At 49.6% G+C, this 27,082-nt stretch overlaps 2 protein-coding genes across 3 annotated transcripts in view; one reads left to right on the forward strand and one right to left on the reverse strand.

The window, feature by feature from the left end:
• Window positions 1–255: 255 nt before the first annotated feature.
• Golga7b (golgin A7 family member B) lies at window positions 256–13,204 on the forward strand. The gene is made up of 5 exons (XM_036169666.1): window positions 256–691; window positions 7,775–7,900; window positions 10,440–10,592; window positions 10,664–10,765; window positions 12,381–13,204. Exons 1-5 carry the CDS (start codon window positions 680–682, stop codon window positions 12,489–12,491), a joined length of 504 nt encoding a protein of 167 aa, XP_036025559.1. The 5' UTR covers window positions 256–679; the 3' UTR covers window positions 12,492–13,204.
• A 12,994-nt stretch (window positions 13,205–26,198) lies between these two features.
• Crtac1 (cartilage acidic protein 1) overlaps window positions 26,199–27,082 on the reverse strand; it is a 140,712-nt gene continuing 139,828 nt past the window's right edge. For both annotated transcript variants that reach the window (XM_036169688.1, XM_036169680.1), the window contains one exon: window positions 26,199–26,832. In XM_036169688.1, coding sequence (XP_036025581.1) covers window positions 26,714–26,832 — 119 coding nt within the window. In that variant the 3' untranslated portion in view covers window positions 26,199–26,713. The remainder of the gene's footprint in view (window positions 26,833–27,082) is intronic.

Genomic DNA, 27,082 nt, shown 5'->3' on the forward strand with positions numbered 1-27,082 from the left:
AGAGAGGGAAAAAAGAGGAGGCGGCCAGGGACATTGTGGGGGAGGGGTTAGAGTCTGATGTTGTGGGTGTTTGGAGAGGCCGGTCGGGACGGTCGGGACGTTCCTGCAGACTGGAGTGCCTTGCGGCAGAGTGCAGCCTGTCTTCTCCTCTGTAAGTCCCGGGAGGCGGTGATAGCTTGCGCAGAGCTCTAGGCTCTTCTGCAGGGGAGGGCAGGCAGGAGAGGCGGGGCGCTGGGCGGGGTCGGGACGGGGCGGGGCGGGAGCGGAGCGGGTGGCCGCGGGCGGGGCTCCTCTCCGGCGGGTGCCGGAGTCTGGGGGCCTCGGCTTCCCCCTCCCCGCCCGCCGAGGCACTGGCCCCTCCTACCCCCGCCGCCCCCGTACCCGCCGCTGCTGCCGCTGTCAAAGATAAACCGGGCCATTGCTTGCAGGAGCCCTGGCAGCAGGCGATCGGGCGGTGAGGAGCCTCGGGCGCGGCCTCGCCTCCCCGGCCCGGCTCCCGCATCAGCACGGTGAACAGCACAGACCCTCTCTCCCGGACCCTGCTGCCCGCAGCAGCTCGTCTCGGGCTTCGGCGATCTCATCAGCACCGCGGACAGCACCCAGGCCCTTGCGGGCCTCGGCCAGCCCACCAGCTCTCCGAGTCAGCACCGCGGACAGCCCCCCTGGGCCAGTCCTGAAGATGGCCACTGAGGTAGGGGCCAGCACCTTAGCCCACAGGCAATGCTGCAGGAATGCCCACTAGGGGCAAACTGGGCGCAAGGAGAAGGCGGGGGCGGGCGGGGGTAGGGGGTGTTTCCCCAGGTTCATGGGGGGCAGGTATGGAATGGCAGGGCAGAAGAGCAGGGCTTGCCCATGCCACCCTGTGCCCTGGAAAGTCCACTTGTTACCAATAGCACCAGGTCCCAGCCTAGGCTGGGATTTCCCCTTCTCTTGAACACAGGGTTCTGATTCCCTGGAGGGTTGGAGATCCCTGCACGCCTGTGTAAGGGGAGGGGAGGTGGCCTACTGCTGCTGTTGCTATGCGGTGCAGTATCCTGCTTCTAGCCCAAAATGCTTGACTAAGGAAGACAGACCTTCCTCTACATCCGCATTTCCCTAGGAGGAGGGTGTGGACAAAGACATCCTCGGGCTCAGAACCAAAAGGGTTGGTTTTAAGAACTTCCTGCACCAGCCCCCTTTGAGAATCATCATCCCTTGCTTTCCTTCTCTGCCTGAGTTGCTGGTCCCAGAGTGCCCACATCTGCCTGTGTATGGGGAGAGGCTGCCTTCTTCACAGTGTGCCTATGGACCAAGGGACCTGTTAGCTAAGGGCAAAATCTTGTCATAGCGCTTAAGAAATCAGGATTTTTGTCTCTACCCCTAGAGGTTACCCCTTCCCCTCATTTGTGCTGGAGATGTGAGCTCTTTATACATGGAAAAAAGGATTGGTTTGGTACTCACACAGCAGGCTAACAGCAGAGTGAAAGTTTCTTTCTTTGAATTTTTGGAGTGTAACGCAGCACACTGGGACTCCCCTGTTCTGCTGCTTCCTTCTTTTGTGGTGTCTCCCTATTTCCAACCTAGCTGGAACACTGCCAAGGAGGAAAGCAAGGGCCTGTGAATGATTCTGTGCAGTGCCTCTGGGCTTCCTGGTGAGTGGCATGACATCAGTACCAAGTGCTGTTGCCATTATGCCATGGCATCTCCTGATGTTGCTTGGCATGGTTTGCCTTCTGATGTTATACAGGCTAGCTAGGAGGCACTCATGCCCTTCCAGAACCCCATGTGCAGGCAAGTCTACCGTCTAGAGGAATGCAGAGCACTTCAGAAGCACCACAGAGATGGAGAAGAGCCCAAAGGAGCCAAGGGGCTGGTCACCTTGCACATAGGTCTGCCAGACTGCAGCAGCAGTTGCTAGTGTGATCTGATGGAACCCGACAGGCCCGGCTGTCATAGTGTCTCTTCTCTACAGGTCTGATGTGGCCCACACATTCTGCCCAGAGGCTCACACCTCCTGGCTGAGGCCAGGTTTCCAGGAAGCTGTTGGTAGGCTTGATGACTCTCCCCTGGGAGAGGCTCTGCTCATAATGCCTCTGTGGATATGGCACCGTGGCACACAGCACGCCTTTGAGTGTTTGAGCAGTTCTGTGAAGTGGGCCAGGATAGTGTTATTATCTGCAATTAGCAGATGAGACAACTGAGGCTTGGAAGCTTGCTTCAGTCTGGTGAAGGAGTCAAAGAAGGCTTCATCATCCCATTTTACAGATGATGCAGCTGCAGTGCCAAGACAACAACTCACCTTGCCTCCATGACCGCTATCTTTGTTGCTTTGTGACCAGGACAGTGTGTCCAATTAGCCGGTGCGATGCTTACTAGAGGAGAATGCTAGGGGTCTTGAGTTAGGGAAGGTATGTCAGGAAGAGCTACAGCAATGGCTCTCAACCTGTGGGTCGTGACCCCTGTAAGACCATTGGAAATATCAGATATTTGCACTGTGATTCATACCAGTAGCAAAATTACAGTTATGAAGTGGCAACAAGAATAACTGTATGGTTGGGAGTCACCACAGCATGAGGAACTGTGTTAAAGGGTTGCAGCATTAGGAAGGTTGAGAACCACTGGGTGAGGGGCACTCAGGTTCCCTGACTGGCCTGGCTGGTCATCTTGAGGACAGAGGGACAGAAGAATGTCTAGGATGGGCGGGAAACATTTTCAACCACACAGCTCAGCCTTGACTGGACTCTGCTAGCAGTGCTAAGGGAAGAAACTCAGGCTCTGCCAGGGCACAGGGTGTATGGTGTCTGGGCCAGGGTGAGTCATCCCCCTAGGCTGGTTTTTACTATTAGGATTGGATTGAGAGTACCAGGAAAAACCTGTTAGGGGAAGGAAAACCTCACTCCAAGTTCCCATGGTCATTTCCTTAGCATTCTGAAGAAAGAGCTGAGATGTAGGGGAAGACAGGAAGAGAGAGGAGAGGAGGAAAGGAGAGAGAAGGGGGAGGGGAAAATGGCTTTCTGATTTCCATTTAGAAGTTAGCATTAGGGGAGGGGTGGGTGAGGAACACAGAGGGAGAAAGGTTCCTGAATGAGGCCCTGACCTCATTTGGAGAGCTTTCCTGAGCCTGTCTCTTGGGCAGCAGACCTTGGCAAATGCTGGTCTGCCCAGGAAACAGTCTAAATGACCAAGAACAACAGCTGGGAAGTGCCTTTCATTGGAGAAGCTTCTCGAAGTGGGTTTTGGTGTGTCGGAGATGTTTAAGTGCATTACCCAGGCAGGGTATTTGGAGGTCTGATCTCTGAGTCACTGGCTTGAGCTTGAGTGTGTACTAGGCTGAGAAGAAGGGTGGCCCTGTGCCCAGTTTTCCACCTTCAGGTCCTACCTGGCTGTCAGTGACTCATGATCTGCACTCCTCCACTACGCCCAGCCCAGTGTAGGTTATCATATGGATCTGTGCCTCACCTGTACCTTTTGGAATGAGATGGTTTTAAGTGAGGACGGAGCTGTGGACCAGCTGGGACCTCCTGTTTGTCTTGGGCATACCAGGGCCAGGAGCTCATTGTGTTCCAGTGATTGCTCTGTACTAGCCCAGCCTGGAGGCCTGACTGCCAGGTGTGTGGAGACACACTTCGTCACCTGCTCTGTCGCATCTCTAGGTATTCTTCCATTCCTTGTTACACTGTGGGAAATGGCACCCACAGGTCTCACCATTGGGTTTCCTCCTTATGAAGGAAACATGGTCTTGGCCTTACCTGCCAGCAGGCTGCAAAATGACTATGGGAGAGAGGGGCAGGCTGAGGATATCGAAATATCGGGAGTAGCTCAGTTCTCAGAACCATCTAAGATTCCCCTGGAGAGATTCAAAGGGGGCGCTGCTGAGGGAGACACAGAATCTGCAGCCTCAGGGAGTATTGGGTTTTGCTGTAAGAATTCCTTCCTGTTTCCAGGATCCCAAGAAGCTGGATAGTAAGTGTTTGGGACCTGGCTCTAGCCTCTGTCTTTTTTTCAAACTGGAGCTATAGGAGTTAAGTCTTCATTCATAGATGAGCCTTATTTAGCCTGTGTAGTGCTCACATGTTTAAAAAAAGTCATTGGAAATATTTAGAAACCAGGATACCTGATATTAAGAAAAAATTGGATTTGGGGCTTCTCTTGAAAAGTCAGAAGTGTCAGATACCTGGGTGTACATTTTCAATGGCAATAGCCAGCTGGCTCTGTGACACAGGTCACAAGCTGTCTTATTAGACACAGGCCTGACCCAGCCCACTGACTGCTCTGCCTCTGGAAATGTTTATGTTCATCATTGTTGATAAGGCTTCTTTGAAGTCAGAGATGTGAGGGTTATGATGATGGGGTTCCAGATTAGTGTCTTTGAAGAAGTGGGGGCCTGAGAAGGGCAGACTCTTCAAGGATATGTGGCCCAAGATCAGGCCTCCTACCACTGTGCTCAGCAGGCTACTTTCTGCCTGGGCCCTTGGTACTTCTCATGGAATCACCATAGATGCAGAGAACCAGGAGACCCTTTCTTGCCTAAAATCCTGCTCTTCACCAACTGTGCTGGGATGTGTGATATGTGTGCCATGTAGGTCTGGCATGCTAAGGTGCTTACATGTAAAATGTATCTCATCTGCTCCTCGACAGACTCCCCACTGTCCAACATACATTCTCCAGGGACAGAAGCAGATGCCTAGTCACCTGGAGCCAGGACAGGCTCTTAGGTTCAGGATACTGCTGTGGCTAGGGAGGGTGTTGACCCCTTCCACTTCAGGGACTTGAGACTGAATGAATCAGTCAAGAGGAAATAGGTCTGTAATATGTAAGACTGTAAGACTGCTGTCTTAATAACTGAATATTACATCCTTCTCAGTAAAGTCCTAAATGGGGGGGGGGGGGCTCCTGATCAGCAAGCAGATGTCCTCCAAGCGGCCATTCAGGGACCTAGCCCTTTCCAGTTCCACTGTCTTTGGTAACTGGTTCCTCTGCTTTTGGGAGAAGGGAGCGTTCCTGGTGTGTATGAGTCAAATAGGATATTCATCAATTCCATTCACTCAGCATGTGGCCACTACAACTTGCAAGGAAGCCTTGGAATGAATTTAGTTGTATTCCTGGAGGAAGAAGAAATAGCTGGTCATCAGACAGCCAGTCACTGAGAGACACACTGTCATGGCTTATCATAGTATAGTATCGCCTACATCGATGTACACACAGGTGTGTGTGCAGGCTCATACAAAGGATGTTGCCTGTGGCAGGAAGCCAAGTCCAGGTCAGAACTGTGGAAACATTGTTTCTATCTTCTTTCAGTTCTCTTTCTCATCATCACACCCCCCCCCCTTTTTTTTTTGCCAGAGCTGAGGACTGAACCCAGGGCTTTGCGCTTGCTAGGCAAGAGCTCTACCACTGAGCTAAACCCCCAACCCCTCATCATCACCTTTTGGGGTTTTATCTTTACCCTGAACTATGACAAAAACAATCTCCTTCCAGCGGGTCCCTTAGGCTTACCCACTCCTGCAAAACTGCCAGAATGATCCTTCCAGAGCTGAAGGAATCCATGGCTGGATCTTGTATGCTGCCTTTGGAAGGGCAGGGAAGGCCACAGCCCTTTTCCTCTCTCGTGAAAATGAATTGTAGTGAAACCAGACGGAACAGAGACATTGATGAGAGACTTAGTTATATTACCAAAGGATGTTGATTTTTTTTCAAAATCACCAAAAGATTCTTGTAGATATTAAAAGGGGACTTTTTCTTTCTTTCTCCCCCTACACCCCAGACAGAGTTTCTCTATGTAACAGCTCTGGCTGTCCTGGAACTTGCTCTGTAGTCCAGGTTGGCCTTGAATCCACTGAGATCCGCCTGCTTCTGCCTCCCAGTGCTGGGATTAAAGGTGTGCGCCACCACACCCGGCTGAAAGGGGATTTTCAACAAAGATCCTGGCTAGTGGGATCAAGAAATATTAAAACTGGGGGAGCACTTACATGCTATTTAATTCATTCTCAAAACTTTGAGATCAAAACTCCTGCTTACAAGTTTACCTAAATTTAGGAGAGCCTTATGTAATGTTCTCCGATTGCTACATTTCTCAGACCTTGATACACCAACCATTCACTCCTTCTGTCTTGTCAGCCCCTCTCCACTCTTTCCCTCAGCTGTTATTATCTCCACCTGCAATCCTTCCTGTTGGCAGAGACCCATCCTATTTGTGACCTCACCCTTGACTGCAGTACATGTTCATTCCCACTGGTTGTATCTGTTCTGCAAACCAGCTTTGGTCTTGCTAAATGCTGCCTCAGGCCACTGGAGCAGATCATGTTCTGCTGTCTTCATTACCCCCTTTCCCAGGGTCACCCTTTTCCTCCCCTTTCTACTTCCGGTCAGTCCCTACCACTGCTAATCCCTAACCTTCCAGTAGGACTCAGTACAGGCTCCAGGAAGTCTTTGTGAATAAGCATTTCTGGGTAAATGTGACTTTGTTTCCACCATCCATCACAGTCTAATTCATTACACATTTATTTGTCTTCCTCCCTGGAGCCCATAGAGTGACTTTTGCTCAGCATCTGGAGAGCCCAGCACTAGTAGGGACTCAATAAATGAGAGTCGAGTGACAGAACGGATTCAGCTTAATTACACAGGATGAACTGCTGTTTCTTCACTCTGCCTGCAGGGCCTGGTCTCCATGTGGTTCCAATGCTGGGCGCATTTCACCAATGAGGTGTTTGTCTCCAGCATGAGTGACTGAGGCTGGGGAGGAAGAAGAAAGAGACCTTGTTCTTTTGCGGAATGGAGCACACTCCCCTCGATTGCTAGGTCAATGTCAAGTTTTCAGAGTGGGTGGAGAGACAAGTCACCCTACTCCTTCTTATAAAGGAAACCTATTAATTACTTCAGCTTCTGGCCCCAGTCCACTTTGTACTGTTGTCTCTGGGGAAATAGCCATTCCTGGGCCTTTTACTGGGGTAATAAAACCATTGGGGGTGCTCCCTGGCCTTTCCGAACTTGGCCTGGGCCTCAGTCTCCTCATGCCCATTCCCTAGTCTGGTTGTGAACTCCACCTGCAGGGCCTAAGGTTTCCATACTGGCCAGTGCTGAGTCCTCCAAGGCTAGGGCCAGCTGCCATTCCACCTCGTTTCTCTGTTAGAACGAGTTGCTGCTGTGATTGAAGGCTCTGAGGGGCTCATTTTGGCTCACTTTTGCTCCTGCTTTAGGCTTTTGCAGACTCACTGAGATGACCTCAGGCAGCTTCTCATGTAAATTGCACAGTGCCTGCTTCTCTAGGGCCCTCCTGGAGCCTGGCTATGTGGCCAGCCCATCCCTGTGTGCCAAGATTCAGTAATGCTGGAGAGCCCTCCATATTAGTACAGCGTTTCATGAATCTTAAATGGTCTTGCCAATTCCTCAGCTGATCCTGTTTCCTTAGACTAGAAGCTTCTGAGTCCTCATCCAGAATGAATTTCAGCTGAACTGTTGCTCAAAAGCCTAAAAGCTTAACCAGGCTCTAGTTCACGCCTTAAATACCTTTCTACATCCTGCCATCACTTCCTGGGATTAAAGGCATGAGTCACCATGTCTGGCTGTTTCCAGTGTGGCTTTAAACTCACAGAGATCTGGATGGATCTCTGCCTCCCAAGTGATAGGATTAAAGGCGTGTGTGCCACCACTTTCTGGCCTCTATATCTAATGGCTGTTCTGTTCTCTGGCCCCAGATAAGTTTATTAGAGTGCACAATATTTTGGGGAACACAATATCACCACAGTACAGTGAGACAATGTTCCCCTAAGTGTGTTCCTTCTGGCTATCTCCTCAGGTTCACAATCTTCAGGAGCTCCGGCGAAGCGCATCACTGGCCACTAAGGTCTTTATCCAGAGAGACTACAGTGATGGCACCATCTGTCAGTTCCAGACCAAATTCCCCCCAGAGCTGGATAGCCGGGTAAGGGCACCTGATGGGTGAGGATACCTTTATCTAAACATGAGCTCTATTTCCATGATGGCACTTGCGGGGGCAGGAGTTGGGGAGTCTTCTTAGAATGTTTTATTTTCCCACCAGTCTTATGTGACACATAATACCACAAAATGCAGGACTTGGTCAGCTGCCCCAAAGGGAAGAGTCTCTTGCATTTCCACAGAGAAAATTCTCTGAAAAATAAAACACAACACAAAACCTCAGACTTGTTCCAGCCCAGCAGCTCGAATTACCCTTGCATGAAATGTCTCTAAAAAACTTGTTAAACAAATGTAAATTCCCGAGTCCTAGTGGCTTAGATTGGGTGTCATTCAGACTTGCTGACTCAGTTGCTGGCCTGTGGCTTAGGAATCTCTACCTGTCAGCTGTCCTTAGCCTTGGCTTTCGTGCTAGACTTTTCTGGGGAGCTGAAAAAAAAATCTCAGTGCACCCTAAAGCACTTTAATCAGAATCTCTGGGAGTAGGGCCTAGGTACTGGCATTGTTTTACATCTTAATTTGCAAGTTAATTTTTAAGTTAACTAAAAATTATTTTTAATTATAATTGTTCAAGCTTCAATTCTTAATGAGGAATTCTCATGTGAGCAGGAATTGAGTGGTCCCTAGATGCTGCTTGGGTAGTAGCTTGCTTCTTCCCACTCTGCGCTGGATTGGGGCCACTTGTAAGCTTTGGGAAGTGGGGGACCAGACAAGGCATCTACTTAGGTAGGGGAGGTGACAGCAGTATTTGCTGTTCTGACCTATCTCTCCCTGTCCCAGACTATTTGAGTCCTCACCTCTTGGGGCTGAGATTTGGGTGCAGGGTTGGCTTTAAAAACTGCCCAAGTGATGTTACTGTGCAGCCAGCACTGAGCATGACCACTAAGCCCTTGTTTCAAAATTGTGCCCTGTGGCCGACAGAGTCAGCATCACCTGGGAACTCAGACACAATGCCAAGCCCACCTTAGAGCTCCCAAATACGAATGTGTTTTAGCCAGATCCTTAGGCTGAGCCACACACACATTGCAGCTTCAGAAGCAGAAGAGTCTTTCAGGGCTGGAAGCAGGAAGTGACTCACCAAAGTTATTAGAAAGTACTGGAAGAGCAAGGTGCCCGCTTTCTCTGCTTTTCCACTGGCCTCTGATTATAAGACTGGTACAAATGCATCCCCAGTCAGTACAGATGAAAAGTAGAGACTGTGTGATCAGAGCTGTGGCAGGGAAGCTTAGAGACCCAGAGGGAGAGCTGGGAGGCTGCTGTTCATCTTGTTTTCACCTGTCTTATAAAAAGGGTGGAGGGAGTCTGATGTCCCCTCTTCATCTGCTGGTGGCATCTAAGGTAGTCAGCCAAGGGTTGTGCTCTGCCCCTGTTTCTGAGGGTGTCCAGTCCCTACCAGGGGCTGCCTCAGAGCTGGTTTGGGATCAGAGACCCAGTGCTGCTCTATGTTGTAGGCCAGGCTGATTTGAGGAGGTTTGAAAGGTGAGGCGTGGCTGGTCTTTGCTGACTGAATCTCCAAGGACTCTGGGAAAACCATGAGCATCTCATTCTCAAGTAAGCTTGCCAGTCCTTTACAGGAAGTTTGCAGTGGTAGGGGCAGGGAGGCCAGAGATGAGACCTCAGGGCTCTTTAGTCTCAGGAACACAGAGCAGTCCTCACCTGTCGGAGAGTGGGGTGACGAGAGTGCTTCTGAGGTTATATGAGAGTTGGTGAAAAGGCTGGTGAATGGAGAGAGTTCTGAGCGTTTCCTATTGTTAAGGATACAGGCCAACTTCCTGGCTGTCCGTGCGCATGCGCGCACAGCAGCTGTGGCGGCCCATGACTTCTTAGCTGGGGAAAGTGCTCCAGGAGGGGCTCCAGAGCTCCCACTGTCAGTCACAACCTGTCAAGCAGCTGAAACCCCCTCCAAATCTGGAGAATCTGCTTGTGGGAATTCGCTGTTGAGCTCTGGCACAACCATCACAGTGGGAGCCAATGTCACCAGAATACTTCTCTGAGCTTCTGCGTAAAACATCTATGGCAGTGGTTCTCAATCTGTGGGTTGAGACCCCTTTGGGGGGGTCAACTGACCCTTTCACAGGGGTCACATATCAGATATCTTGCATATCAGGTATTAACAGTATGATTCACAACAGGAGCAAAATTACAGTTAGGAAGCAGCAATGGAGATTTTTATGGTTGGGGGGGGGGGCTCACCACAACATGAAGATTGGATTAAAGGGTCGCAGCATCAGGAAGGTGAGATTCCAAGGAAGGCCAACAGCCATGCTTGTTCCCATACTACAGATGGGAAAACCAACAGAGCACGGGCAAGCCTCTGGTGCAGGGCCACACGTCTAGTTCATCAACAAGTCTGGGCAGACTCCAGGTCTTCTGCTCTCTGGGCTCTGCCCTGCCTGCCACTTCTCAGTCATGCCTGTGTACCAGTATTTCACCACCTCCCACTCATGTGGCCCCAGCGATGTTATCCCAGCCCCACCAGGGATTGTCCCCACTTTGGGGAGGCTAACAGTCTGCCTCTTTCCCTCCAGATTGAGCGGCAGCTCTTTGAAGAGACCGTGAAGACCCTTAATGGTTTTTATGCAGAGGCTGAGAAGATCGGGGGCAGCTCCTACCTGGAGGGCTGCCTGGCCTGTGCCACAGCCTACTTCATCTTCCTCTGCATGGAGACCCACTATGAGAAGGTGGTGCTTCCCTACCTCCCCTCCCCCCAGCTTTGTTGCTACAACATCCTTATGGACCCCTGTTTCTGCAGGTTCTCAAGAAGATTTCCCGTTATATCCAGGAGCAGAATGAGAAGGTCTTTGCTCCTCGAGGACTCCTGCTCACAGATCCTGTGGAACGGGGGATGAGGGTTGTATCCTTCTAGGCTCTTCTGTGTGAGGGTGCAGAGCTGTCTACCCAGTGGGCCCCTTGAGGATGTTACTAGGAAATAAGAGCTTCCCCAGAGCCTTCAAGGATTCCACACATCGCTGGTCATAGGTACCCTTCCACTTGTAGCCACTGAGGCAGGCCACTTGTGAGTTTCAGGATTTGTATTTATTGAACTGTATGCCATCAATGCTTAATATAGGCCAGCCACCATATAAGGGCTTTGAAAAATACAATCTCATGTGATTTTCATCACATCCCCAAGAGGTGGGCTCTTCTTACCCTCCTGGGTATACCAGGACACTGAAGGTAAGCTGGCTGTCACTTAGCTTTAAGCAGCAGATTGTCAGTCAGGGTTTGAGCTAGGCTCTCTGACCCTGCAATGCTGTGTGGTCCTCAGAGAATCTGCAAGCCTTCCACAGTCTCATTTAATATTTCATATTGACCCACTGAACACAGATGAGAAAGATGAGGTCCAGGATGGGGTCCAGGATCCTCTGGGCTGGCTGTCTTAGTGAAAGGCTGGGCAGGGGTGGATGATAGTTCTCCTGACCCCATTTGGAATAGTTGTTCAGGTGAACAACCCCCTTTCAGTAGCAACAGAAGTAGAATAGTTAAAATAATGCATTTTACAATAAAGCTGAGAAAAGAGTTCAGAAAACAATCCCTAGAAACACATTTTCCCCACGCTTCTTTTTCCCAGGGACCTCGTGTTGTGCTTAGCATTCAGATAGTCCATTTAATTTACACGAGTCCCAAGGCTCTGCAGTGGCCCCAGTTTGCAGATGTGATAATTGATGGTTAGCAGGCGAAGGGATTAGCCTAAGTTGAGTGGGCCAGTAGGGATCAGCAAACGCAAGTGTTTGTATGTAACTCCATTTCCAAGGCATCTGTGCCTTGGAATCCCATAATGCATCTCAAGGAAGGCCAAATTCAACATGGGACCCCATTGCGCACTCAGCCCCATGTCCTCTCAGAAAAGGTTAGCTGAGGCTTGGAGAAGAGTTGGGACTTGTTTGTTTTTATTCTTTTAGGGGGCCTACCACCCAGCTCCCAAATAAATCACACATGGAGGCTTATTCTTACTTATGAATGCCTGGCCTTAGCTTGGCTTAGTTTCTAGCCAGCTTTCCTTAAACTACCCCATCTACCTTTTGCCTCTGGGCTTTTCCCATTCTCTTACTTCTGCAAATCTTACTCCTACTCTGTGGCTGGCTGTGTAGCTGGGTGGCTGGCCCCTGGAGTCCTCCTCCTTCTCTGACTACTTCCTTTTACTCTTCCCAGATTTCTCCTTTCCCAGATTTCTCCTGTCTGCCTGCCAGCCCCACCCATCCTTTCTCTTGCCTTGCTATTGGCCCTTTAGCTCTTTATTAGACCATCAGGTGTTTTAGACAGGCACAGTAACACAGCTTCACAGTTAAACAGATGCAACATGAACAATAGTAACACACCTTAAAATAATATTCTACAACAGGGACTTCAGGCCTTTTGGTCTCTGCTATTGGGCATAGCGGGGCTCCGGTCACAGGCCTCATTCTGGGTCTGTACCCCCTTTCCCAATTAACAGCTGAGTGTGCGCAGCTCCTTAACCTTCATCCCAGATCGAGATCTCCATCTATGAGGACCGGTGCAGCAGCAGCAGTTCGAGTAGTGGCAGCAGCAGCGGCAGCGGCAGCAGCAGTGCTGGCGGGGGTGGGGCGGGAGCCCGGTGACTGGCCGAGAGTCCCTGCACGGAGGTGTATGGCCGGAGCGAGGGGCTGGCAGATCTGCGGAGGCTGCGTTACCAGAGCACCCGCTTCTGAGTCTTTCTCTGGGCCCACCCTGCCGTGTGGCGTGGGAGGGAGGGTGACTACCCGCTGTTCCGTGTTCCCCAGTCCTTTGCCTCTTGGTGGGATCTTCCTCTTTCTGACCCTGGACCTTTCTTTCTCCCATGGGGCTAGTCCGGGTCATCAGAGCCAGGCTTTCCTAGGGAAGTCTGAAGGTGGGGAAATCCCAGCTTAGATGAACCCTCTCTTCTTTGCCTTCTTCCCCCACTCCAAGGAGGACCTGAAGAATTCCCACCCTGCATGATCCTTCACCGTCAAAACCCATGTCTACCTGGACTGTGCCCCTGGGCTCTTTCTAAGGCCCAAGGCCACCATGAAGCTCCTGCTTGTCAATGATCCCACCTCCTAGTTGGAGATCTGGGGAGATGGGTGCCCTGGGAGCTACCCAGCTGCTCCTAAGGCTGTGGCTTTCCTGTACTTCCCTCAGAACAGAAAGTCCTCTCAGCCTTGGCAAGAAGCACCCAAGTCAGAGACTTTTCACCCCCCAGGAGCTGGTTGTGGGTGTTCAGCTTGGGACTCTGGGGGGTGGTGTTCCACTGGGATATGGTAAAACCCTGTGGATGAATGCAGCTGGACAGAGCTTGAACTCCTGAACTGGAGCCAATTCCTGCATTGTGTGCATACTGTGTGCACAAATGTATGTATGTGAGTTTATGGGTGGGAAAGCATGTGCACATGTGAGTTTACAAGTGTGTGAATGTGAGTGAATGTATGTGTGTGACTGCACAAGTGAGTGTGAGTGGGTGTGTGCACAAACCTATGTTTATCTGAATGAATGAGTGGGAATGTGAGTGTATTGTGTGCACACCTGTGTGCAAGTTATGTATGCTTGTGCATAAGTGCAGGTGTATGAGTATGAATGTGTGTGTGTGGGGAGAGAGAGAGAGAGAGAGAGAGAGAGAGAGAGAGAGAGAGAGAGAGAGAGAGAGAGAGAGAGAGATTACTTTGTGTGTTCTTTGGCTGCTAGGCTAATGACTCTCATGTCCTGCCCTGTCCTGACACACAATGGTCTGCAGCACCTCTCTGTGAGCTCCCCCTGGCCCTGTCAGTCCATGTCCTAAGGCTGGGCTTCGGCTTGGCTCTTCTTCCTGGCCTTCCTCCACCTTGGCTCTATTGTGCACATTCTAATGGAGGAAAGGCTGGGGTCCTAGGAGAGCAGGGCCAACATCCGGGTGGTCCTTGGTGCCCTTCTTCCAGACCCCATGACACAGTGAGGCCACAGATGCTGCATATTTAGCCTGCCCAGGGGTCAGGGCCCTGAAGCCCTGCGGGGAGGCTCCCTAGACATTCAAGGCAAATGTGCCTTGCAAGAGAAGAAGGGCTGGCCAGCCAATGGTGCTGTGGCTCCCAGGGGGAGCCAGTGTGTGTGTGTGGGGGGCATCCTGGGGCATGAATATAGACAGAAATCGGCTGCCTACCTCAGCGGGCAGGAGGTGCTAGAAGAAAACAGGAAACACCAGCCACTGTAGGTAGCTTCCTAGAGCTTGAAAGAGCCTGGTTCTCTACTGCCCAAAGCGGCAGCATGTGACATCAGGAGACTATGCAGAGAGATGGAGAGGGCTGGCCAAGGCCCTGAAGCCTCAGGGAGTCTGAGCCTGATGAGCCCGGGTGCAATGAACCCCTTCTTCCCAAGCTGCAGCCCCAGACTCCTGGCAGAAGCCTGTGCCCTCTCTAGCCTACGGTATGGCCAGGCACTGTGTCTGACCTTGCACATCCTGTTGGGAAGGTTGGGAAGAGGCAAAGTGGAGACCTTTTGTTTTATTCTTTTTCCAATAAAAGGACTTGCCAGCTTGAGGCTCCATGCTGTTTCCACTAGTCCAGGGTGTTGGACTTAGTTCTGCATCCCAGGTTCATGCAGAGATGCTGGGATGGGTGTGTGTGTGAGAGAGAGAGAAAAGAGGCAGACGACACAGGACTGATGAACTCTGTCTCCCTAGAACTTGTGGGTCAGGGAGGAGGTAGACATCCCCTGTTACCACTCCTTAATCTGTGGTGGATTTGCAACTCTGGGTGGAGACAGTAGATTCAGATAGAAGCTAAGCCCGAAGTAATTTATCAGTGAGTTAGGTAGGGCCTGTTTCTTGAGCTCTTATTCTAGGTCAGGCTGTCTGGGTTGAATCACACAGGGCATTCATTACTGAAGACTAGAATGGGCTGGCAGGATGTCTTAGCTGGTAAAGTGCTTGCCAAGCAGGCCAGATGTCCTGGGTTTGAGCTCTGGAACCCATGTAAGGGTGGAAGGAGAGAACCACCTCCACAAAATTGTCCTCTGATCTTTACATGCACCATGGAACGTGCACAACCCCCACCAGATGCATATATCAATTTTTTGAAAAGATGAGAAAGCAGCTAGATATATCATAGATATATTTTGGATATCATAAAACTAAGCATTTATTAACCACCTGTGATATACCAAACACTTTGCTAAAACCATATTATAGGGATAAGGGGGATTTTTAAAGGTTAGCTGAGTCTTCTCAAAGATCCCAAGAGGTTGAGTAATGTGTCCCCCATCACAGAGCTGGTGGGTGAGTTAAAAAAGGGAATTCCTCCCAGATAGGAAGTTGCCTGAGGCTGTGGTGGGGCTGGGCCACACAGATCTTCTGGCCAGGGTCTGTTTCAGAGAGGCCCTCATTAGGTCACAGCGACCACAGCTCTGGTCCTGGGGTTGGGAGCAAGGGAGAGATAGTTTCTGGGTGGTGTGGAAGATCACTCCAGGTGGTTCAGAAGTTTCCATTTGCTGCTTCTACGGGACACCTGGCTCTCTGCTTCTGCTGTCTTGAGATGTAAGTGAGTGGGTTGGGGAGCTTCTCCACTGGCAAGGAGGGTCATGCTTGAGTTCTGCTTGGGTAGGAAGTTAGCTGTAGCCTGAGGTCAGGCTTGAACCTCAGCCAAACTGTTTAGTGAGGAAGCCCTGAAGAAGGCTGGGGATTTCCAAATTGGCAAAAATTCACCCAACACCCCCACTCCCAGTGCTTGACTTGCTGAGAGGCATTCAACTGTCCCACTTTCAATGGTCACCGTGATAAAACAGTAGCCGTGCTGGAGAGAGGGCTCAGCAGTTAAGAGCACTTCCTGAGGACCTGAGTTCAGTTCCCAGCACCCACATGGCTGCTCACAACTGTAACTCTATTTTCAGGGTACCCAACACCTTCTGGCCTCCTCTGGCACCAGGCACACTCATGGTACATAGGTATACATGCAGGTAAACAGTCATACACGTTTAAAGAAAATCTTTTTTAAAAGGAAGAAAAATGGTAGCTAGCATCTGTTTAATGCTTATTATGTGTTGGGGCCTAACTAGGCTAAGCTACTACATAATTCATTGCTTAGGCCTTCTAGCAAACTCTACATGGTGTATATTACTATCCCCATTCTACAGATGAGGCGCACAGAAGTTAAATTGCTCCAATTTATATGGGAAATAGTAGGGCTTGGCTTTGAATCTAAGGAGCTTGCAAACTGCAGAAAGGAGCAGGGGTATATCTGGCTTTAAAGGCCACTCAGTTACCTGGAGGCTGGAGCTGTAGGTTCCCAGGGAAGGACCTGGGGCTGTTGTGTCTGGGTTCTGAAGCAGGCCTGGCATCTCCATGCCCCAGTAGCACAGGCTTATGAATGGGCTGGGCTCACAGGCATGTAGGACCCAAAGGGACAGCCCAGTGAATGGCAGGGGAGACCTGACTTTGCAGATCTGATGAAGTGTGGTTTTCTCTGCTTCCTCTGTTCTTAAAGCAGTAGCCTGTCCTCTCTGGCTGGTGGCAGCCATGTCACTACTTCCTCCTTTTGACAACCATACACAAGCCCTTGGTTCCCTTTGAAGGGCACAACCATCCTGGCACACCCCAGGCAAGCTTTCAGTGCATGGTCTCCCTGTGCTGCATGCACTGGCTTTCTTCTGTTACTAAGACCTGGCTTCTTTGCTATGGTTAAAGATAGGGCCTGTGTGACAAGAGGACCAACGAGTTTACAGAAGTCGAAGGTGCCGCCAAGTGGCAGGATCATGTACTGCACCCGAGTCAAGAGAAAAGCCACTCAAGATACTGTAAAACTTCCTCAACCACTCTACTAAGCCAGCAGCTGCTGCTTGTGGCTTCCAGAGGTGTGGGTCAAGGGAGGAGATCCAAGACAGCTACTCTTTCTCCCCGCAGCCAGGTTCAGCTGCTTCAGGAACCGCCAGTCTGGGAACCTCTCTCCCACTTCCCATGTGGCTCCTGCAGGCAGCACCCTTACCGGACCTTTGCCTTCTATTCCTCCAAGGACAATGCTGAAAATGGGGTTCTAAACAAGACCCCCAAAACTTTGAGCTCTGGCTTCAAGACATCAGCAGGCCTCAGAGGCAGCCTCAGTTTACATTCACACGATTGTTCAGACCTAAGCCTGAGACCTGGATTAAAAACACCAGCTCCACAAAAGTAGTCAGACAAAGCCTGGGACAAACTCAAGACAGACACAGCTGCCTACAAAGAAAGAACTAACATGGCTGTTTGCTTCTGAGGGTGGTGGAGGAGAGGGGCCTGGGGACTCTCAGGCCCCCATTCTTCTGTTTCAGGGCTGGAGAGTTGGTAGCACAGGGATCTCACTTCACATGAGATCTATGCAGTTTTTTCTCTGTTTTATTGTTTAGTAAAACTAACCAAAGAAGTTTATTGGCTCCAAGATAGGCAAAGAAAGCACAACACAGGAATTCATGTTTTATTGAAGATCTATTAATGTGCCTCATGTCAAACCAGACAATTGCAATTCAACATGACATATGTATATACATGTGTGTGTTTGTATGGCTCCCATTTGCTGTGGGTTGTGAATATATTTGATATGCTGAGGCTGCCAAAAAAGAAGGTCCCTGGTGCCTAAGAAAACATAAAACAGGGTCTCGATATGTAGCTCTGGCTGTTTTGGACCTCGCTCTGTAGACCAGGCTGGCCTCACACCCACAGAGATCCACCCGCCTTTGCCTCCTGAGTGCTGGGATTAAAGACATGCACCACTATGCCCAGCTACCAGTACTTAACCTTAACCTCTGTGCCCTGAACTTATTTATGTGCATAATCAGTACCTTTATCTGGGAGACACACTCCATAGCTCTCAGCAGATTCTCAGAGGTACACATGACCCACCTCCAAAGGTTAAGACTAACTGGTTTCAAAGAACCAGAAAATAGCTGGAAATGTGCCTGGCATGAAATAGGTGGTCTGTAATGCCAGTATCTTTTCTGGCTTTCAGAGTGTGGCCTTTGAGGATTTCCACATGCCTCTTCTCAGGTGACTCTAGGAGGCTATATTCTTCCAGACAGTACCAAGGGCAGAGTACGTTGTGCTCACAGCTCTTCTTTCAAGAGGTCCTTTAAAGGCCCTGTCATTTCAGCACCTGCAGGATGCAGGATGCAGTGCATAGCATCCTGGGGTAGCATCAGGGCTTGTGTATTTGACTCAGGGATGGTAGAGGAGATGAACAAATGTGAAGGTATCAGAGGGCAGCACTAGCCAGGGGACCTCCTGCCCCTACCCATTCCCTGAACTTCCTCGAGTCTGTGCTTGGTCAGTTGTAAATCGGCAGCATTACAAGAATACATCTTTGTAAATGATAATTATGATGTAAATTATAATTTCCTCAATCTATGAATGTTATTGTGGAAGCGACACTGGGACCTCTTTATGCAATGAGCTCATGACACAGCTTTATAGACGGCTTCAGATACTCACATGGAACGAACGGATATTTATCCCAGGCTTCAGTGATTCCCCACTACAAGCAGGGGATACAAACATTCGTATCATTATTCCGTTACTGCTCTAATACTCTAGTGGGTGGTTATACTCATGATCTGATTTTATATGTGAGGAAACAGATGTTCCAGGTTCTTATGTAGCTTGACAAGAGCCCATAGCTGAATGCCTTAGAGCAAAGATTCAAACCTAAGTCCCTCTGAACCCTCCTTCATTCTACCTCAACGTGTCACAGTCAGACACAAGATGCCCATCTCCCTGGGCTGACTCATAAAGATAGATTCCAGACCCAGAGTAAAGCACACGGGCAAACGCAGACACAGAAAAAATTAGTTTCGGAGGGGGATGGAGGTGCTCGTTATTTTGGAGTAATTCAAGTTATTGATTTCTGTAATGGAAAAGTGATTGGGGACCAGCTACCACCTGAGAGTCAGTTGCTTGATGCCTGCAAAGGAGGAAACAGTGCACACAGCTTACAAGGCCTCATACATAGTGAAGGTCCCTTTCCTGCCGTCCCCAATTAATCAGTAAACCCCTTGAGGGTGGGGAATCTTGTCTTACTCATGTTTACCTCTCTCCTCCCCACCTCAGGTGCCTGTCACAATGCCTTGCCTTTGGCACTGAATGGGAGATTCAGCCTATCACAGGCTGGCAGGAAGAGAGAGAGAAGATGCAGCTTGTGCAATCCCAAGGCCTCTGGGCGCTGGGCTGCTGAGAAGCAGTGCAGATAGGCAATGAAATTGGACTGTAAACGGCCACCAAATAATTCAATAAAAAGGTAGAGGCAGTGGCCTGGCCTCTCCTGGGCTGGCAAGAGCTCTCAATAAGGTCACCCTGGCTGTGTTCTTGTGGCTCTCTTCATGCTCTCACGGGAGACGGGGAGAGGAAAAATGCATCCTGCCTCGACTTAGCTCTCACTGCCTAAATACTGCCTGAATGCCATGACTTCAAGCAGGGAAAATCCTTTTGGACTTTGATGTTTGCTTGTTTGATTGTTTTGCCTGGAACTCTAGGCCTGGGTCTTAAGAGGGAATAATACCATGGGTAGATGGATGGAAGAATGGAGGGATGGAAGGATGGATGGAGGAAGGGTAAATTGACAGATATGTGGTGGATAAAGAGAAGATGGGTTCAGGGAAATGACTGATGGATCAGAACTGAGTGAGAAGGCTGCCTGGCTGGAGATGGATGCTTGTAGACCCTGGAGAGGCAGGTGAATGGATGAGTGCTGATTGGCCCTGTGTTCCCTCTGCTGTTCAAAACACGGGCCTGGACTCTTCAAACCAAAGATTGTGTGTTTACCCCATTCCCCAATGAATTGAGCATTTGTAACTGAGTGATGGATGGGTCTTGCTGGGAAGAAGTCCTATAGGTCTAATGTGGCCTGCTTAATGACTTACGGATTGTTGTAAAATCAGGCAAGAAGTGAATCAGGAGGAGAAGGGCTTGGGACAGACTTTATAATCATCTCTACCTCCCATCAGTTGGGTGTTGTACCTACCTGGAGGGAGCCTCACTGCCCTTCCTTAAGGCTGTTCCTACTGCCCCACTCTGTGGATGAAGCACCTGGGGCTTAGAGGGGAAATGCCTTGCTTCAGAAGCAAGTGTGGAGGTGGACTGCCTGGCATGCACACCTGAGTCTTTGATCCCACAGTCTCTTAGTGAAGGGGACTTTCAAACGTAGACAGATAGAAGGAGAGTCATAGGGGTCTTGTACCAGGTCTCTAAGAAGTAGCTTGGCATTTGGCACACGGGATACCTTTTGCATGGGCTGAGGTATTGTGACTGTTGAGTGACTGTGTCCTGGTGACAGCCCCCAGACCCTCCTCTCTCTTTTCTGCATCTGCCTGGAACAGCAGAGATGAGTACGTCTGGTTGGCACATCTGGTTTGCCGTCCCCCATTTGGTTTGTACCTGTTCCCTTACCACGCAGGAGCCTCCGGGAGCTGGGGTGTGTTTCTCCTTTCCGAGCAGCTCCATAGAGGAAAGGACCTCAGCTCTTAGCTTGGAGAGGCATCCAGGCTCTCTAATAGTAGGATTCTCTGCGGTTGCTCTGGGGCTGGCCATACAGGGGAGCTATCTTTATGGGAATGCCTGGCTGCAGTCAGGTTTTCTTCTTTCCCACAGGCTGGGGTGGCAGTATGGTCCCTGGGCTCTGAGCAGGGCTCCCTAAGGAAGTGGTGACATTCTCTTTGCTCCCCTCACTAGCCCTGACCCTACCTCCCTACTCTCACGTGGAGGCCCACGAAAGTTTCCTAGTGAGATCTGAGCTTGCTTCATCCAGAAGGGCTGCATTAGAGGATTGCTTGACCATGTGCATGGTTACTAGGTGATTGGAAGGGGCTGCACTTGGCTGTGCTAGGGGGAGGTCTTTACTCCACCTTTTGTCATTCTTATAAAAAAGTCCTTTAGAAGAGACAGAAGGGGCCAGCGGATAATGATCCAGGCCCTCCTGAGGCTATCCTGTGTTTCTCTCTCTCTCTCTCCCTCTCTCTATTTCTACCTAAATCTCTTATCCCTTACTCCTCAAGAATACCCTGGGGAAAAAAGTGGGAGCTGGTCTTCCACACTCTCAGCCTCACAGGTGTCGCCTGTGGTGGGTGCCTTCCATCTTGGATTGCTTCCAGGATGAAGTGCATGAATGACTTTTCTGTCACTTGGTGGGAGGGACCAGTGCTGCCCACTTATCTGCAAAACTGTGGTCACATGCTTCTGAGACACTGGAGCTTTCTGGGAAAGGAAGCAGGGAGTGGCCTGGCCTGAACTTTTTGAAAGACCTATAGGCAGTGTGGGTCCAGAAGAGGACTATAGGGCAGAGAGTCTGTGGTCCTCAGTCTCCCCATCTGCAAAGAATGGGGCAGTGCTAGATGACTTCTCAGGTGCCTCAACACTTAATGCTTGAGGAATCTGTTAGTGTTGATGCAGTACATCTAGAAAAGTTCCGTGACTCTCGGCACCCTCTGCTCTGTGCGGCCCAGGCGATTCATGCCTGCCTGCTTCATTTACCTTATTTTATGACTGTTCTCTTTGGGAATGATGCCTTGTGAGCAGTATGCCAAACCTGGCACACCCAGAGGCCAGGGAGATAGGTTCTGTCCCTTGTGGCCATCTGTGGTCCTGCAATCTTTCTCACTAACCTAGCATCCTGGGGTAGCCAGTGCATTCCATATCTCCACTTGCACACCCCGAGTGTTCTAGGCATAAATGTGGGGATGCATAGGAGCTTTGACATCAAATAGAGCCTGGCTCCATCATTAATTTAGGTATTTATTAATAATCAGATCTCTAATTTAGTGGAGGCATACTCCATGCCAGACACTGTGCCAAGTTCAATACAATAACTGTGAGGTATTGATTACTGCTAAAACTCAAGTTTTTTTTTTACTTTTTTTTTTTTTTTTACTTTTTAAAAAGGTTTATTTATTTATTATGTACACAGAAGAGGGTGCCAGATCTCATTATAGATGGTTGTGAGCCACCATGTGGGTGCTGGGAATTGAACTCCGGACGTCTGGTAGAGCAGTCGGTGCTCTTAACCTCTGAGCCATCTCTCCAGCCCCTAAAACTCAAGTTTAATAAATAATTGTCAACTTCATACCCATTTTACAGATGAGAAACTGAGGTTCAAGGATACTCCACCTACTTTAAATATTTTCTCAAATGCCTGTTTTGTCCCCCCTATCCCCCCCCCCCCGGGGGGGGGCTGAGCACTCTGGCTCACCTTGCTTAAAATAACAGTTTGCCTCTACCTAAGGACCCCACACATAGTCTTAATGCCACTCATCTTCCCTGATACACCTGGTATTTTCTTGTACACAAGAACTTCCTCCCCCATCCCATGTTTACGTCAACATGCCTTGCCATATGTCAACAGGGAAGGAATGTTCCCTGTTGTATTCACAGATGAATATCCGAAGCCACTAGCACAGCACGTAGTAGGTATGCAGTTGATTATGAGTGGACAGTTGGTTATACAGCTCCCTCAGGTGCAAATTACCTGGCGATGGGCAGCATAGGCTTGAGAACCCAGGCTGCAGAGTAGACAGTTTGGGGTCCAAAAAGCATTTGCTACCTCAGTGAGCTGTGACCTTGCATAACTAACTCTTCCTGAGCCTCAGTTTCCTTGGTAATAATAATAATAATAATAATAATAATAATAATAGTAATAATAAAAAACAGCATTTGCCAGGGTTGGGGATTTAGCTCAGTGGTAGAGTGCTTGCCTAGCAAGCACAAGGCCCTGGGTTTGGTCCTCAGCTCTGGCAAAAAACCAAAAAAAAAAAACCAAAAAAAAAAAATAGCATTTGCCTTGGGGGATGGTTTGAGGATTAATGGAGACATGTATGTAAAGTTCTTGGCATAGAGTGAGCACTCTGTAAGTGTTAGCTTCTTGCCCGAGGGTGTCGTGTGTCTTCTTGCTTCTCATTCCTCTGATGGTCTTCCCTCTTAGGAGGACAGAGCTGCTGAGGGTGGGGGACAATGGAATTATCTATCTAGTTAACTAGCCCTAGCTACCCTTCTTCTCCTTCCTTCCAGGGTGTGCTTGTTGCCAAGGAAACACAACATCAGCCCTTGGCAGGTTTCTGACTCTCTGTGGCTTGGCCACTGGCTTTACAAAAGGAATGAGACACTAGTGACCATGGGCAGGGAGGTAAGGGGAAGGACCTGACTGTCCTCCTGGGCTGGGAGTCTGGTGGGGTCTGGAATATCAGGTACCCTGAGATAATGAAGTGTTCTTTCTCTGTGTCCACGTGGCTCTTGGAGGCTCTGGTGGAGTTCTTGCTTGGTCCGGCAGCATTGGACAGGATGTGATGCCGAATCCCTGAGAGGGGGCCATAGCAGCCAGAGTGACTCATAACCAGACTCCTGGCCTTCAGAATGGCACCTTCCCAGAGTAGGGCCAGTGACTGTGGTGATGGAGGTGGCCTGGTGTGGGACTCTCCACACTGCTCTTGAGAAAATGGCCAGGCTGGGCTCATGAGGATGCTCTCCACATGGGTGTGGCCTGCTCTTCCTTCAGGCTTTGGTATGACATCGGTAGGACTTCTTCAGATCTTAGCTCTCTGGGGACTCTTGTTTCTCTCTTCCCACCTGGCCCTTGACTCTGGGTAACATAAGGGACTGCGGCTTTCGCACAAACCAGTTGGCTAACTGGATGAAGTGGGTAGGCCTGGCAGGTAAGCATGTAGGTGGGAGAGCCAGTCTGTCTGGGACTCCATCCCACCTTTGCCTGGCCCAGCTGTGTGATCCCAAGGAACCACTTAACTTCTCCGTGTAACTAGGATAATTATAGCGCTTTCCTCTGGGGATTGCTCAAAGGATTAAGCGAGTTGGTTCTTGTAAAGAGTTTCTATCTGACCCAGACACGCTGAGCTCACTCACTAAAAGCTATTATTGCCATTCTGAGGGGGAACATTCCTGGAGGAGGCTGCATCAGGCAGAACAAAAGTATTCTTATTATTGTAGTTATTTTGGGGGGTTTTCTTGAAAAAAACAAGGTCTGGCTCAGTTGGAGTGAATCTTGAGTTATTCACTTGCCCTGAAGGCCTTTTCTATTTTTTTAAATTTTACAACTTCGATCACAACCTAAGAAAGATGTCAGGAACCTAAGTGGGCTTATGGGAGGGAAGAAAGATAGGTGTGTGTGTGTGTGTGTGTGTGTGTGTGTGTGTGTGTGTGTGTGCGCGCGCGCGCGCGTGCACGCGCTCTCAGAAGGGGACAGTGAGGGTTCAGACACCATGAGTCTTGGGAAGAGGAAGCAGAAGGGAAGAGGGGATGAGAACACTGGCCTGATCAACCTGACTGAAGCTTTGTCCTGATACATCTGTGGCCAATAATGCTTAGGCAGCGAAGATCTGAGTTGGAGGTACCTGGCTTGAATACTTGGATTCCTAACGAGTGGTGGGCCCTGGGCTTGGGGGCAGGTGAGGTTAAGCAGCTTCAGAGCCTGCCTGTCCTCTGTAGAGTTTAGCCTTGTAATTTTTTTTCTCCACTATAAGCATCTTGGATGTAGGAGACTTGACCTTCTCACTGGAGGGAGCTTGTCACCTTTCCCATGAGAATACCCATGAGGTTCTCTATAAACACTTGCTGAATGAACACGTGGATGAATAAATGTGTGGAGTCTGTGTCATGGTGCAGTAACCCATGAATCCACCTCTCACCCTTACACTTGGCTTTTCCATCTGGCTGGAGGGAAGGCAGTGTGGGGGTATTATCCACCATGAACCTAGAGCCCTGCTCAGGCCCTATTGCAGGGCAGGGGTTCGGACCATAGTTGCTGAATGAATGAACTGCATGGAATGCCTTATAATCCTGCATTTACTCTTAACAATTAGGGAGCCTGGCAGCCTTGGTGCAGGGAGGAGGGGCTTGGACCTGCCTCAACTGAATGTACCAGGCTCTGCTGAGTCCCCATGGGAGACCTTGCCTTGGAGAAGGTGGGAATGAGGGGTGGGTTGGGGGGAAGGCTGGGGGGTAGGAGGAGAGAGGATCTGTGGTTGCTATGTAAAATGAATAGAAAAATCTCTTAATAAATAAATTTTAAAAAGACAGTCAAGGAGCCTGAAACGTCTCTTTGTGACTCATCAGACTGCCCACCAAGTACAGTGAAATGGCTCCGTCGGTGAACCAGGCAGTTCAGCCATCCTCTGAAGTTGGCCGTCACTCTGAATTTCCTGGTGTCCTTGGCAGGCAGGCAGGCTTACCAGCTTTTTCTACTTCCCCACCCCCATTTCTCATGCCGTTGTGTGTGGCCAGTCAGTGGGGCTTGTTATCTTGTCATCCCTACCATTGCTGTGTTTGCAGCCTGTCTCTGTGGGCCGTAGGCCTCACTCATCTTGATATCTTAGATTCACTTGTTCATTTCTGAAAAGGCAGCAGAATCTGGGTGAACAGCAAAGTCTGAGCAGTGAGCGTGCCGCCGCTCACCCTCACCAAGATGGTGGGAAAGGGCTGCAGACCTGGCTTGGGGAGCAGCTGCCACTGTGACCTTGGGCAGGGTGACCTCAATCACTTCATCTCTCTGAGCCCAATCGGGGGGCCTTTCAGATCTTTAATTCTCTGTCGATACCCAGGGATGGCACGGTGGAAGCGGAATGATTTTTAGGTTGTTATGTGCTTCCCAGGGAAATTGTAGCTGTTTTCATTTAAAAACTTTTCATTTAAGCTCTGGTTCCGAGTAAAAAGAGCACTAGCTGCAAGGAATTCATAGTTTGTGATTTATTGGGAGAATTATTATGGTATCAGAAAAGGGTAGTTTTTTTGTTAAATATGTTTTTAAAAGGCTTGCTGCATTCTTAAGCATGATTTTATTATATCTTCAAGCGACTTTTTTCCCCCATGAAGAATATATCTGTGATTTATAATGTGCCCTCACTTCCAGAGCTGGTCGAGAGCGTATTCTACGGTGTTACATCATCCCCAAAGAGTGCTCTGGCTACAGGCACTTACAAGTTCCTAAGCATATTGCAAAAGCTGGGTTGTTAAGTTCTTTCTAGAAACCAGGACTGCTGGAGACTAGCCATACACATGTCCAGTCACACAGGGAGCAGTTGGGGAGAAAAAGGGGTTTATAGATGTAATGACCCAACTCTCTTGTCATTTATGAAAAGGGAATGGAGACCCAGAGTGAAGGAGTGAATTCCCCAAAGTAAACTGTCCAGAGCACAGTGTGTCTGCCACTTGCCCACCCCACATGCCTTGCCTGCTCCCCTAAGTGTAAATATTGTTTCACTCACCCAAGCACAGCGTTCCAACCGGCATGTTCTTGCACACCCATCCCTCCCCCCAACTAGCTAGGTGCTAATATCCAGCAGAGAGTTTATTGGCATAATTTCTCCAGAAAAGAGGCTGGAAGACTTAGCAAGTTCAAACTTAAGCATTTTTATCAACAGTCCCCAAGGGCCACCCTTCCCCTTCCCATCATTACCACCAACCCAATAAGGCTTTCATAATCATAGGAAATCAGGTTGTACAAAGCAGCAACAGCACAGGCCAAATGAGCAGGCACATGATACATCACTGAATCAGCTGAGCAAGCAACCACCTGGGAGCCATCTTTGTTAAGGGCAAAATAAGAAGCTCACAAAGATACAGAACTGACTGGACTGTCTTGGTTCTTCGGAAGGAATGAAGGATGGGGTAGAGAGGAGATACTTTCCTTTTCTGTTTTCTCAGAAAAAAATGCAAAGGAAGGCTTCGCAAACAACTAGGGTCGCACCAGTATCTCCCAAACTTCCCTTTTCAAAGATGGCTATCCCTGCTGTCCACTTGAAGGAGCACATGGCAGATTCTATTGGGTGTGGAGAGAGGTAGGCAGCAGGAGAGATATAGTTTTCCACAAAGGTTGTTAGATTTTTTTTTCCTTTATTGATGGATTTAAAGTGCATATAACTGAAGGCAAAGTCCAAGGCCTAGAGAAAGATATGAGGCTTGAGAGAGAGGTTCAGAGAGTCTAAAGGCAGCCGAGGAATACCCACCTAAAAAGGCCACTTGAGCTGCAAAAAACGAAAGGGTGGGAGATTGAAAACGGGAGAGGGAAGAGGGTTGGTTGGGAGGAAGGAGTTTGGGAGGAAGAAGAAGGCAAACACTGGTTCAGAGATTCTGCCCAAGGGCACTTGGAGGACCTATTTTCCACCCCAGCTTTGAAAACATGGGCTGACCTCCAGGTTGGAACACTTGCCTCAGGAGAAGAGTGGTAACCACAAAATCAGGACACAGCACCCCAGGGCCCTTCAGGCGGGGTAG

The sequence above is a fragment of the Onychomys torridus genome, chromosome 1 (genome assembly GCF_903995425.1).
Source record: "Onychomys torridus chromosome 1, mOncTor1.1, whole genome shotgun sequence".
NCBI classification, from domain to species: domain Eukaryota; kingdom Metazoa; phylum Chordata; class Mammalia; order Rodentia; family Cricetidae; genus Onychomys; species Onychomys torridus.